Source organism: Carassius gibelio, chromosome B11, assembly GCF_023724105.1.
Source record: "Carassius gibelio isolate Cgi1373 ecotype wild population from Czech Republic chromosome B11, carGib1.2-hapl.c, whole genome shotgun sequence".
NCBI classification, from domain to species: Eukaryota; Metazoa; Chordata; class Actinopteri; order Cypriniformes; family Cyprinidae; genus Carassius; species Carassius gibelio.
This window is the reverse complement of record NC_068406.1, coordinates 8,821,376-8,836,031: the sequence shown is the minus strand read 5'-3', so window position 1 is coordinate 8,836,031 and position 14,656 is coordinate 8,821,376. Positions and strand designations below refer to the sequence as shown.

General features: G+C 36.2%; 2 protein-coding genes across 2 annotated transcripts in view; one reads left to right on the top strand and one right to left on the bottom strand.

Annotated features, from left to right (window-relative positions):
• Positions 1 to 6,450: 6,450 nt before the first annotated feature.
• The window catches only part of LOC127968195 (tumor necrosis factor receptor superfamily member 1B-like), a 17,974-nt gene continuing 9,768 nt past the window's right edge, over positions 6,451 to 14,656 (bottom strand). Inside the window, exons 8-9 of the mRNA XM_052569207.1 lie at positions 12,245 to 12,452; positions 6,451 to 8,563 (exon numbers count right to left, since the gene is read on the bottom strand). Of these exons, the coding sequence (XP_052425167.1) occupies positions 8,343 to 8,563; positions 12,245 to 12,452 (429 nt within the window). The 3' untranslated portion in view covers positions 6,451 to 8,342. The remainder of the gene's footprint in view (positions 8,564 to 12,244; positions 12,453 to 14,656) is intronic.
• The window catches only part of LOC127968194 (membrane metallo-endopeptidase-like 1), a 55,358-nt gene continuing 51,180 nt past the window's right edge, over positions 10,479 to 14,656 (top strand). Inside the window, exon 1 of the mRNA XM_052569204.1 lies at positions 10,479 to 10,782. The gene's annotated coding sequence lies outside the window, so the exon portion shown is untranslated. The remainder of the gene's footprint in view (positions 10,783 to 14,656) is intronic.

Genomic DNA, 14,656 nt, shown 5'->3' with positions numbered 1-14,656 from the left:
ATAGCCTTGAACACACACACTGGCGAGTAAAATCTAAGAATTTATTAGCCAATGGCTAACAATAGACATAATTTAGTCGCCCAGAGTAAAATTAAATCGCATATGCAAGTGATTTACTCGCAATGTAGAGGGTTGAAACATGAGGATAAAAAATCCTAGATTTAACCGTTTTGCATCTTATAGTGTGTGGTGTGCCATGCTGTGACAAAAACAGCACACCACACATGAACATATTTTCACCCAGAGTCTCGACTGTGAACACAGGAAATCTCGCAAAATCTCGCGAGACTTCAGAATAAGCATGGCGGGCAGATGCAGGAAGAAATTGCAATAATAGTGTTTCGAATGATTTTCACAGAAAATTTATGGGAAAAAAAGAAAAGGGTTTAGGTGAAGTCGTGGAGATGGCGGGAACATGGTCTGTACAAGTTACATAGTGGGCTAGAGGTGAGCAATGGTCACAAACAAAAGCTATGTTTTTTATTATTGTTGTTCTCAGGTCTCTCTTGGAAAAAAGATCTTATTCTCTTTGAAATTGCCTTATTAAATAAACTTTAAATAAATCAACAAGCTGATCCTCCATCTCTGCTGTCCACATCAATTTCACTTTGTGATGCAACATAACTGGTTTCCGTCTTCCATCATTTTGCTTTCTGATTGGATATTGTTTCTTTCACGTGATAATCCAGAGTTTGTGCACGTCTGTCCTCGGGCTCTACTCACACATCAGGATTTCTGATCATAAATATTAAATATGTTGAATATATACGATTCGTGATCAGGGCAGCTCCGACATTCTTCCAATCGGGTTCGGGCACTTCTAACACACCTCACACCAAGGCAAAATCGGTAGAACCATCAAGATAATCGGGACATAGCTAGGATTGTAGGAAGGGGGGATATCATCCCTATTATCTTTTGGTGTGTAGCCAGCATAAGTGAGACACTGGAATTGTGAGCCGCTGGGCTACATCATGTGTCCTTAACCAACAATAAAACTTTAAAAGTACTACAATACCAGGAAGGAAGACTGGGTTGTTGATGTTTGTCTATGCATTCTAGCTCTGTCTGCACTGTGTGCGTGAATGCGCTAATGATGTTTTCTAAAAACAATCACATATTGCACCTTTAAGTAACTTGTGCATTGTTTTACTTAACTTGTTTTTGACATATCCGACTGAACCACAAACCAGTGGTGAAATGTATATTCAATCGACAAGCTTGCACATTTCTGCCGCTGCGCACTCAATCCACTCAGCGTGCATTATCAGCTCGCGCACGTTAGCTATACAGGCGTTAATACTGAATGTTTATATTCATTGCATAGATATCCTACTTAAACAACCATTATCTCTAATAACTCCATTCTGGTGTCTGTTGTTCTGTTGTCTGTGTTTATTTTTTGTCTGAATACGCTACTTATCACATGCTGTGTGTTATCGCCATTTGGTATTGGGGCATTTTAACGAGTACGAGTACAGGAGCTCAGTATCGGCCCGATACGGTAACGGTGCATCCCTAATAGTAAGCCATTACACACCTTTAGATCAAAGTTATTTAACATTATCAGGATGAATTTGTTCTGACACAGTTTAACTATGAGTTCTTGTCATATTTCATTACCATCTTCTAAACTATAGAGAAGAGATCTGTGATAATGTGAGATGTTGAAGGTGTCTGAATAAATTTTGGTTTGACTATCTATTTCAAGTTTTATTTGTATAGCGCTTTTTACAAAACAAATCATTACAAAGCAACTTTACAGAAAATTATGTATCTACAATATTTAGTAGTAGCTAGTAGTTTGTGCACATTTGACAGGATTTTAGAAAAAATAAAAATAATAATAATAATACAAGATGTAGTCAGCTAGACGATGAACTATCAATATTATTAATTAAGTTATTATATGTCACACATTTAGCAATAATTGTTAGTTCTGTTTGTTGATTCAGGGTTAACATCATCTGAGGTCCTCTGAGGGTCAGCATCATCTCTTCTCAGGTGTTCTGGATCCAGACTGGAGCTTGTGTAAATCCTAGTTACATCCCGTGGCGAAACATAGAAACAAAATAGAGACATCATTAGCATAGCTGCTGATCCAACAAAGTAAAATTCGTTTAACCCAAGCTAATGAATAAAAATGCACCTTTGATCAGATGCAACTACACTCACAAATAAAAGATACATTATTCGAATGCTTGGCGAAAGAGATGCGTTTTTAATCTAGATTTAAACAGAGAGAGTGTGTCTAAACCCCGAACATTATCAGGAAGGCTATTCCAGAGTTTGGGAGCCAAATGTGAGAAAGCTCTACCTCCTTTAGTGGACTTTGCTATCCTAGGAACTACCAAAAGTCCAGTGTTTTGTGACCTTAGGGTGCGTGATGGGTTGTAACATGGTAGAAGGCTAGTTAGGTACGCAGGAGCTAAACCATTTAGGGCCTTATAGGTAAGTAATGATAATTTGTAACTGATACGGAACTTAATAGGTAGCCAGTGCAGAGACTGTAAAATTGGGGTAATATGATCATATTTTCTTGACCTCGTAAGGACTCTAGCTGCTGCATTTTGGACTACCTGTAGCTTGTTTATTGACGAAGCAGGACAACCACCTAGAAGTGCATTACAATAGTCCAGTCTAGAGGTCATGAATGCATGAACTAGCTTTTCTGCATCAGAAACAGATAACATGTTTCGTAGCTTGGCAATGTTTCTAAGATGGAAGAATGCAGTTTTTGTAACATTGGAAATATGATTTTCAAAAGACAAATTGCTGTCTAATATAACACCCAGATTTCTGACTGTAGAGGAAGTAACAGTATATCCGTCTAGTTGCAGATTGTAATCTACAAGATTCTGTGTAGTGTTTTTTGGTCCAATAATTAGTATCTCTGTCTTATACGAATTTAATTGGAGAAAATTATTTGTCATCCAATCTTTTACATTTTTAACACACTCTGTTAGCTTAGATAATTGGGAAGTTTCATCTGGTCTCGTTGAGATATATAGCTGAGTATCATCAGCATAACAGTGGAAGCTAATTCCGTATTTTCTAATAATATTACCAAGGGGCAACATGTATATTGAAAATAGAAGGGGACCTAGGACGGATCCTTGTGGCACTCCATATTTTACTGATGATAAATGAGATGACTCCCCATTTAAGTAAACAAAATGGTAGCGATCGGACAGGTAGGATCTAAACCATCTTAGATCCTGCCCTTGAATACCTGTATAGTTTTGTAATCGATCTATGAGTATGTCATGATCTATGGTTTCGAACGCAGCACTAAGATCAAGTAAGACTAGAAATGAGATGCAGCCTTGATCTGACGCAAGAAGCAGGTCATTTGTAATTTTAACAAGTGCAGTTTCTGTGCTATGATGGGGCCTAAAACCTGACTGAAATTCTTCATACAGATCATTTTTATGCAGGAAAGTGCTCAATTGAGCAGACACAACTTTTTCTAAAATTTTAGACATAAATGGAAGATTTGAAATAGGCCTATAATTTGCCAGTACACTAGGATCTAGTTTTGGTTCTTAATAAGAGGCTTGATAACCGCCAGCTTGAATGGTTTTGGGACGTGACCTAAAGATAACGACGAGTTAATGATATTGAGAAGCGGTTCTTCGGCTACAGGTAACAGCTCTTTCAGTAATTTTGAGGGTACAGGATCTAATAAACATGTTGTTGGTTTAGATACAGTGTTAAGTTTATTTAGCTCTTCCTGTCCTATGGTTGTAAAGCACTGCAGTTTATCTTTGGGTGTGATGGATGAAACTGAAGTGTTAGATGCTGTAGAATCTACATTCGCTATTGTATTTCTAATGTTATCTATTTTATCAGTGAAGAAATTCATAAAGTCATTACTATTTAACGTTGGTGGAATATTTGAATCAGGTGGCGTCTGGTAATTTGTTAACTTAGCCACTGTGCTAAATAAAAACCTTGGATTGTTTTGGTTATTTTCAATGAGTTTGTGTATATGCTCTGCCCTAGCAGTTCTTAGAGCCTGCCTATAGCTGGACATACTGTTTTTCCATGCAATTATAAAAACTTCTAAGTTAGTTTTTCTCCATTTGCGTTCAAGACTACGAGTTACTTTCTTGAGAGAGTGAGTATTACTGTTATACCATGGTACAGTACGTTTTTCTCTAACCTTTTTCAATTTGATCGGGGCAACAGCTTCTAATGTATTAGAGAAAATAGTCCCATGTTGTCAGTAATTTAGTCTAATTCATGTGTATTTTTGGGTACAAATAGCAGTTGAGATAGATCAGGCAGGTTATTTGCGAATCTTTCTTTGGTGGCTGGAACAATAGTTCTGCCCAGACGGTATCGCTGCGACATATAGTTAATATCAGTTATGCGCAGCATGCACGATACAAGGAAATGGTCTGTAATATCATCACTTTGAGGTACAATATCTATAGCAGTAAGATCGATTCCATGCGATATAATTAAATCTAGTGTATGATTAAAACGATGAGTGGGCCCGGTGACATTTTGCTTGACTCCAAAAGAGTTTATTAGGTCAGTAAATGCAAGTCCTAATGTATCATTTGCATTATCAACGTGAATATTAAAATCAACTGTAACTAGAAGGTCTGAAAAGGAAATCTGCAAATTCTTTTAGGAATTCTGTATACGGCCCTGGTGGTCTAAACACAGTAGCCAGAGCAAGAGATACATTAGATTTCTTTTGCATGTCTGACAGAGTAACATTTAGCAGAAGTATTTCAAAAGAGTTAAACCTGTATCCTGTTTTCTGGGTAACATTGAGAATATCACTATATATTTAATAAATTAAGTTAACCAGCTAACATTATACATACTCTTATGGTTTCTGTACCCAATGTTTTAAAAATGTATGAAATAAAAATATTGGTATTGGTATTCGGTATCGGGAAGTACCAAAAATAAAAGTATTGGTATCAGGTGAGTACTGGAAAAAGTTGTATGTTGTTCTGTTGTCTGTGTTTTTTTTTTTGTTTTTGTTTTTTAAATATGCCACTTATAACAGGCTTTGTGCTATTGCCATTTGGTATTGGGGCATTTTAATGAGTACGAGTATGAGTACAGGAGCACAGTATCGCCCGATACATTGGTATCAGTGCATCCCTAGAATATTCCATTTTGAACTTGATTAGTTTGGTTAATTTTGAGCATAAATACTGGGTACCTCTTGGGTTAGTTTAGAACATGCAACCACAATTATGGGAAAGACAATCATCAACACCCTTCACAAGGAGGGTAATCCATAGAAGGTCATTTCTGAAAGGGGTGGCTGTTCACAGAGTGCTATATCAAAATATAATCGTTGACTGAAAGGAAAAAGTGTGGTAGTAAAAAGGTGCACAAGCAAAAGGGATGACCACAGCCTTGGAAAGATTGTCAGGAAAAGCCGATTCAAGAACTTGGGAGAGCTTCACAAAGAGTGGACTGAAGCCAGAGTCAGGGTATGAAGAGTCATCACACTCAGACGTCTTCAGGAAATGGGCTACAGCTGTCACATTCCTAGAACCAAGCCACTCCTGAACCAGAAAAAAAAGGCAGAAGCATTTCACCTGGTGTAAGGAGAAAAAGAACTGGACTGTTGCTCATTGGTCCAAAGTCCTCTTTTCAGATGAAAGTAAATTTAGCATTTAAAGTTCTGGAGTCTGGAGGAAGACCGAAGAGGCACAGAATATAAAGTCCAGTGTGAAGTTTCCGAAGTCAGTGATGATTTGAGTGCCGTGACATCTGCTAGTGTTGATCCATTGTTTTTTTTATCAAGTCCAAAGTCAATGCAGCCATCTAACAGGAGATTTTGGAGCACTTTATGCTTCCAAGCTTTTTTGAATGCTGATTTCCTTATTTAAGCAGTACTTTAGCACCTGCTCAGTGGCAAAACCACTTCCAAGTGATTTGATGACCATGATATTACTGTGCTTAACTGGCCAGCCAACTCACCTGACCTGAACCTCACAAAGAATTTACGGAGTATTGTGAAGAGGAAGATAAGTAACATCTGACAAACAATACAGAGGAGCTGAAGGTCGGTATTAAAGTACTGAGTGCATAATTAAACCTGCTTTGGAGATCTTGAACATTTCTGTTTTGTAAATGTTTTTTTGGTTGATCTATGAGAGAATATTCAAATTTTTTGGGATACAGAATTTTTTATTTTCCTAAGCTTAAAGTCATAACCATCAAAATTAAAACAGAAACTCTTGAAATATTTCAGTTTGTGTTCAATGAATCTAGAATATAAGAAAATTTGCTTTTTTAAATAAAATTTTCCATGATATTCAAATTTTTTGAGATGCACCTGTAGATAGATAATGACAGACAAAACAACAGACTGAAGAACAGTAGATAGAATGACAGAACAATAGATAAAAACCGACAGAGAGAATGACAGAAAGAACAATATACAGACAGACAGATAGACAGATTCTGTAATTGTTGAAGGAATGAACTTTATTGACTTAATATGAAGAATCTGAACAAATTTTAAAAATCAAACATTCATGTACACTGCAAACAAAGCAAAATGACAAGCACACAAGCTCAAGTGAATGGAGGATGTGAGAAGAATGAAGAATAAATTTCATTCTGAACATGTGGTTCCTCCTGACCAGACCTCCTACAACTAGGGATGCACTGATACCGATACTAGTATCAGGCCGATATTGAGCTCCTGTACTCGTACTCGTAAAAATGCCCTGATACCAAACGCCAATACCACACAGCATGTGATAAGTGCCATATTCAGACAAAAAAAAAAAAAACAGCAAAAAAAAAAAAAGCATGTGGCGGCGGAGATGCAGGAGCTCGTCGAGTGAATATACATTTCACCACTGGAACAATTAAGTAAAACAATGCACACGTTACTTAACGGTAATGAGAGAGAGAGAGAGAGAGAGAGAGAGAGAGAGAGAGAGAGAGAGCACACGCATTTGGATTAAAACTGAATAATAAAAAAAGACAATTTATAGTGACATTCACTATAAACATCATTTATTTTCAGCTATAGGCATACATGGCTTTCTGGAGAAAGTGAATCTAGCAGCCTGTGTGTAATGCGCTAGGCAGTACGTTATACTGTCCCTTTCATTCTGCAACAGCTCAAATACATGCTCGCATGGCACATGTTTTGCTTGCTTGAGTGTTTCTGCATTATATGAGTGGCTTTGGAATATAAATTGCACCACGGTCCAGATAAAAAAACAGTTCAACCAAAAATTATTCAGACAGCTGTTAGTATAACAGTATTTACACAGCTATCAATACTTCGCCGTTTGGTTGTAACGAGTACGAGTACAGGAGCTCAGTATCGGCCCGATACCAGTATCAGTATCAGTGGATCCCTAATTGTAAGCAATTATATACCTTTCTATCAAAGTTATCTAACATTATCAGGATGAATTTGTTGACACAGTTTAAATATGAGTTCTTGTCATATTTTCTTACCTCCTTCTGAACTATAGAGAATAATCTGTGATTAAGTGAAATGTTGAAGGTGTCTGAATACATTATGGTTTGACTATATCTATTTAATCAATTAAGTTATCCAGCTAACATTATACATATTATTTTGTTTTTTTGTACCCAATATTTAAAAAATGTACAAATGAAATAAAAATATTGGTATTGGTACTCGGTATTGGCAAGTACCAAAACTAAAAGTATCGGTATCGGGCGAGTACTGGAAAAAGAGGTATCAGTGCATCCCTACCTACAACAGTCAAATCAGACAACTTCTTTCCGAAGGTGAGGCTGGGTATTTTTAGACATTCATATGAAACGCCCACACAGTAGAACAAAAGTATGATTAGAAATATTGAGACATACTTATTAGGTTCTCGACCACCCGCTTAAACAATAAAACAATTCATACACATCATGTGCGTTTCAGTCGTGCTGCCTCTATCTGATGGCTATTCATTTTGAAAACTCATAACACCTTTGAGGGCGTTTTTATCACACTTTCATCTGTACCTCCTGTGCACAGTCTTCATGCGTGTCTTTGTCCCATTTTCGCTGCAGCAGCAATTCAGACATGTGCAATTCTAAAAACTGACCAACTTAAATTAAGCATAAATCTTTCCTTGATGTGCAAGAAAGCGTAATTACTCAGCATTTTCCATCTTGTACATCTGTGCATTCTGTATTCAGCATACAGTACAAACAATAGCCTGTACATTTTTCCAGCGTGCATGTTTCTCTGGAACTGAAACCATGACATAGCCATTGCTGATGCCATGCTTTACCAGGAATCTTATATATGGCCACTTGTGATCTTCAGTCTTTAGATTCCACTTGGAATCTTCCTAAAGGCCATCATGAACTTCTCACTTTCCAGTTGCCGGCACAGGAAAACTCAGATTCAGCTCCTCCTCAGCCTCTTCCTGTGCGCTTATTGTTATTCTGACTTCTTGCGAGGGTGGATTTGACTCTTGCTGTGGTCTGCTGATGAGGGGAACGACTTCTTCACAAACTCCTGCCTCTTCCTTTTTATCACCCGAGTTGGAGCCCAAAATCACCATTCCAGGAGAGTAGATGTAGATGGACCCTATTATAGACAAAAAAAAATGATGAAGTCAACAGGCTTTTCTACTTAAAATAAAACATTAACCCTATTAAAGTCTTAAGCAAGTCTCTTAGGCTCACCAAGGCTGCATTTATTTCACCAATAATACAGTAAAAACAGTAATATTCTGAAATATTATTAAAATTTAAAATGACTGGTTTGTATCTGAATACATTTCAAAATGTAATTTATTTCTGTGATTAAAAGCTGAACTTTCAGCATCATACTCAACAACTTCAGTGTCACATGATCCTTCAGAAATCACTCAAATATGCTGATTTGCTGCTTAATTATTTTGAGTTATCTTGAGTTATTATTGGTGCTCGATTAATGGTTCCTATTATTATCAGTATTTTTTCTGCCTAATATTTTTCTACACCACAGACTTCTAGTAATGCATCACAGCTTCCACAAAAATACTGAGAATAAATTACATCTTATGCACATACATGTGCATTAAACATGTTCAATCTAGTATTATGGGATGCATTCTGGCATTCTCCAGAAAGCATACAGCTTTCTTTCAAAACAAGGCACAATAATGTTGCTGTTTGCCTTTTGCAATAGCTTTGGAGTGCAACTGAAAATATTTGTCTGGCCCGGCAGACAGAGAGGAACCAAGAGCCAGGTTTATTTTTCCACTTATCTTTTTTCCTTGTTCAGTTTGTCATAGCTTACATTTATTATGGGCGTTTTTGTTATTATGGACTTCTGAGTCTTGACAATGATCTTTAGCAGGAAATCAAAAACAATAAAAAAACGACTATGTTGTAAAAGGGGGAAAAAAATAGAACAGGAAGTAAAAGTGGGAATTTAGACAATAGTGGACTCAAAGATAAAGTGCTCTGTGATTACAGTACGTGTTCAGGAAACATGAGGTGTGTCTGTTCTAGAAGTTAAGTGAAGCTAAAAGTTCATCACACATCACATAAACAATCAGAAACATTAAATGTCTGTGTAAAGGCAATTCAGAGAATTGTTTCTAAACACATTCTTAATGTTAGGAATGTATTGCCGAGACATGTTAGAAAGACTGTGAACAATATGCTGCTCTTTTTATCATTAGAATCTGGCTGGGTGGATAATAGCACATTTTTCTGTGATGTGGCAAACTCAGAACATACTTAAAGCAATAATTAAATATTCAATAATTTAACACTTTACAAGTCATGGCTAAAAGTTTTGGCAGTGACATAAATTTTGTGTTTTGTGTTTGCTGCTTCAATGTTTGTAGATCATTTTTCCAGATGTTTCTATAGAATATTGAAAACCAAGGAATATTGAAAATAAAGGCATATTTACAGTGTTGACCCTTGTTCTTCATAACCTCTGCAATTCTCTGGTATGCTGGATAATAGCTTCTGGGCCAAATCCTGACTGATGGCGATCCATTCTTGCTTTTTTAGTTCTCCGAGTTGATCATAATTTGTAGGCTTCTGCTTGACCACTCACCTTTTAAGGACTGATCACAGGTTCTCTATGGGATTGAGATCCGGGGAGTTGCCTTGCCACAGATCCAAAATTTCAATGTAATGATGTTCGAGCCACTTCTTTAGCACTCTTGCTTTGTGACATGGTGCTCCATCATGCTGGAAAATGCACGGATCATCATCAAATTGTTCATGGATCGTTGGAAGAAGTCGCTCTTGCAGGACGTTTTGATATCATTCTTAGTTCCTGGCAGTGTGTTTGGGCAGAATTATGAGAGAGTCTCCCTTGGTTGAAAAGCAATCCCACACATGGATGGTCTCAGGATGCTTCTCGGGATGTTGGCACATCCCTGGACTCATGGCAGCGTTCACCTTTTCTTCTCCGAACAATGGATTTTCCAGATGTCCCAAACAGTCGGAAAGGGGCTTCATTAGAGAAAATAACTTTTCATCAGCCTTCTCCTGTCCAATCCTTGTACTTCCTGCAGAATTTCAGGCTGTCCTTGACGTTTTTCTTGGAGAGAAGTGGCTTCTTTGCTTCCCTTCTTGACACTTGTCCATTGTCCAAAAGTCTTGGCCTCACTGTGCGTAAAAAAGATGCTCTCACACCGACCTGCTGCCATTCCTGAGCAAGCTCTGCACTGCTGGAGACATGACTCTGTAGCTCACTCCTCAGGAGGAGCCAGTCCTGATGCTTGCTGGACACGATGGGACGTCCTGGAGACTTCTTCAATGCAGTCAAACCTCTCCCTTGAAGTCCTTGATGATCAGGTAACAGTTTTTTTGTAGGAACTTTCTTGCATGTGAGGTCATTTTGATACAAAGTGATGATGGCTGCATGTGTTTCTTTGGAGGGAACCATTCCTAACAATAACACAATGATTGGAAGCACCTCTTCCCTCCTTTTATAGCAATCAGTCTGCTCTTACAATCTAATTATTATGATAGTGGTTAACCTGACTAGTACTCATTTATACTTTGATTTGTGCTGCTGATATAATAAATCAATTAAGGTTAGCTGGTCATTTTGTGTCAGGATTGTGTCATTCATCAGGATTTTTTATTTTTTTTGTTAATTGTTTTGGCAAATAAAGCTTTTAGCAATTATTTAAAATGCATCTGATCACTCTACACAATAATGCGGAAACAATGTGAATGAACACCACAAAAGTTTAAACTGTAAACTTTGCAAAACACAAAACTTTTGGCCATGACTGTACATGGACATTCATCTCCAACCTGCTAAAGTGACTCACCAGTTAAAGTGAAAAATAAATATTCTTCGGAAGGTATTGCGAAATGCCTTTTGTTCGTAAATTAATAGTTGCCCATAAATTAACAGCTAGTCATTCTTCACTCTTTTCACTACTACAAAGTAGATTATGTATACTGCCAGCATCCAAAGAAATTAAAATTGATGTTCTCACGCTGTATTTTTCAGAAGTGGGTAGAGTATCCAAAAACTGTGCTCAAGTAGTGTTGTTTTTTAATGTCAGATTTAACCAGTTACACCAGTCCATGACCATCACAATATTATAATACTATAATTTTTTTTCTCCCACCCAGCCATCTTTAGACTGCAAAGGTGGTATTTATGGCATTTATGTTTACTTACACTGACTCTTTAATGTTGCTCATGTACACATATTAACAGAAAAAAAAAATCACTATGTAAATAAAGCCTATAAATAAAAACATGAACCCAGTATGAAGCAGCAATATCATGAAAAAAATAATTATTGCTGATTATTGCTCTCGATATGGTAATAATGAAACATACGGTATGCATCATTATTACAATGAAGTACGTACACATTTAATTTTTCACATTAAATCTCATGTCAATTAAATGTCCCTTAGTTTAAGAATGTGCTGTGCTGCAAAACAAGACAGAATACTGAGGAAAATAAGCACTTCCTGCAAGTGACCACATGATTTATGAACTATAATCCAGAAGTCAACAGATCTGAGTGAGAAACTAAAATTAAATTCAAGAGCTCTAGTAGAAGGGCAGTTTACTCAAAAATAGCTATTTTATGGTTCAAGAAAACTTGAAATATAGTCCAAAAGTTGTACAGGCCCATTTTTGTGATGCTTTTTTGACCTCTTTTTTTGTGTTTAATCAAGACAGAGTTTTTGTTCCTTTAAATCTTTGACAAAGATCATGTAGAGGAAGTTCAAATTCAAAGGGAATACAATGCAAATTCAACAAAAGACGTTTTACAGGACTCACCAACAGTATTGCTGACGTTCTCACCCTTCCCATTGTGCTCCATTGTGACTTGTTGTACAGTCCCAGATTGGTGCATCGGATCCGTACTCTGACCTTTGTGCTCTCTGCCATCACTACCGAGAGGTATCCCTGTGTCCAAGCTCTGGGATTGGGAATTGGACGAATTTTGATTGTCAACTGCAGTTTGACTCTGGTATTGATGATCTTCCTACAGGAACCATGAAACAACAATTGAAGGGGACTTAGCATTCTGAAGGAATAGTTCACCCAAAAAAAGAAAATTAGCATACTCTCCCTCAGACCATCCAAGATGTAGATGAGTTTGTTTCTTCATGGGATCAGATTTGGAGAAATGTAACATTACATCACTTGCTCATCAATGGATCTTCTGCAGTGAATGGGTGCCATCAGATGAGAGTCCAAACAGCTGATTAAAAACAACACAATAATATCCTGACCTCAAGTAATCCACGCCACTGCAGTGCATCGGTTAATGTTTTGCTAAGTGAAAGACTGTATTTTTCTAAGAAAAAAAAACAATCAAGACATTCTATTTAACATCAAACTGTTGCTTCCGGCTAAAATATAAGTTCTCTATTAGAGCTGCACGATTAATCGTTAAAAGATCGCGATCTCGATTCAGACACCCTCTCGATCTCATTTCGTGTTCACACTGCAGCTGACACAGAGAGAGCAGTTAGCATGTTTGGCTAGGAAACATCTTCACAAATGGTCTTTTCAACCACACAGTATTATTTCAGTCTTATAGTGATTTATATTATCACAGAATTACTGGGATAAAGTTTGTAGTTCCGATATAAACACCGATATCTATCTGGCAGCGATCAAAATATAACAAATCCCCTTTTGAAAGTACCGCGCTTCAAATAACCTTCGTGTCGATGGCATTGTTTCGCCTCTAGGTGGCAACAAGTGACTTAAAAATGTATTGTTCAATGAATTAATTTTTCATTCAAGAGAATCGTTCAAAAACGCTGATTCATCCAGTAATGAAACAAGCTATGTAGGTTTGAATGAGTGAGTCGTTGAATCGGTGATTTAAACAACTTTTTCATCATTCTAATATAAAAAATTGGTGTTTTAAATATATTATATATACAGTACCAGTCAAATGTTTTTGAACCGTAAGATGTGTAATGTTTATAAAGAAGTCTCTTCTGCTCAGTAAAATTTTGAAATATTTAAATTTTTCTATTTTTACAATTTAAAATAACTGCTGTCTACTTGAAAGTATTTTAAAATGTAATTTATTCCTGTGATGCACAGCTACATTTTCAGCATCATAACTCCAGTCCTCTGTGTCACATGATCCTTCAGAAATTAATATAATATTCTGATTTTTGTTAAAAAAAAAAAACATTTATTATTATTACTATTATTGTGTTGAAAACAGATGAGTAGATTTTTTTCAGGTTTCTTTGAAAGTTCAGAAGAACAAAATGTATGTGAAATAGAAATCATGTTATAAAAGTCTTTGTCATACTTGATTTAAAGTTTGATTTAAATTTAAAGAATCCTTGCAAAATAAAAGCATTAATTTACATACTTGTGATAATGATAATGATAATAGTAATAATAATAATAATAATAATAATAATAATAATAAAAATATTCCTTGAGCAGCAAAACAGCATATCAGAATGATTTCTGAAGATCATGTGACATTGAAGACTGGAGCGATGATGCTGAAGATACAACTTGGACCACAGAAATAAATTACATTTTAAAATATATTCCAATAGGAAGCAGTTTTTTATTGTTCAAATGTATCACAACATTACATTTTTTTCTGAATTTTTATAATATCCATTCAAAGACTTTTGGACTGATAGTGTATATTAAAATGTTTAATAATTCATTCAGATTAATTAGACACTTTTAAAGAGACTGCAGCAATAATATTTTGTCACATTATTTTATTTAGTTCAGAATCGTAGGAGAATAGTGATCTCTATATGAGACCAAAAAAATTGTGATTCTCAATTTATCCAGAATCGTCCAGCCCTATTCTATATGAATAATATTGCTTCTACAGTTAAAAAATCTGAATCAGGTGAGAAATAGATAAAGCACAGTTTATAAGCAAAAACAGTCCAAAACAGTTCTAAACAAAAATGTCAAGGGATTTCGATGTGAGAGGAAGGTAAGGAATCGACTTTTTGACTTTTTCACTCATTGTTATCGATTCTGAAATGATATTGTAGCAAAAAATGACAAATTTGAAATTAAAACATCTTATTGATCAATTTTGCATGTTACAAACACACAGCTTTTGGCTTTACAAGAACTGAAGTTGTGTGGATTATTGTGATCTTTTTATCAGCTGCTTGGACTCTCATTCTGACGGCACCCATTCACTCCAGAGGATCTATTGGTGAGCAGGTGATGTAA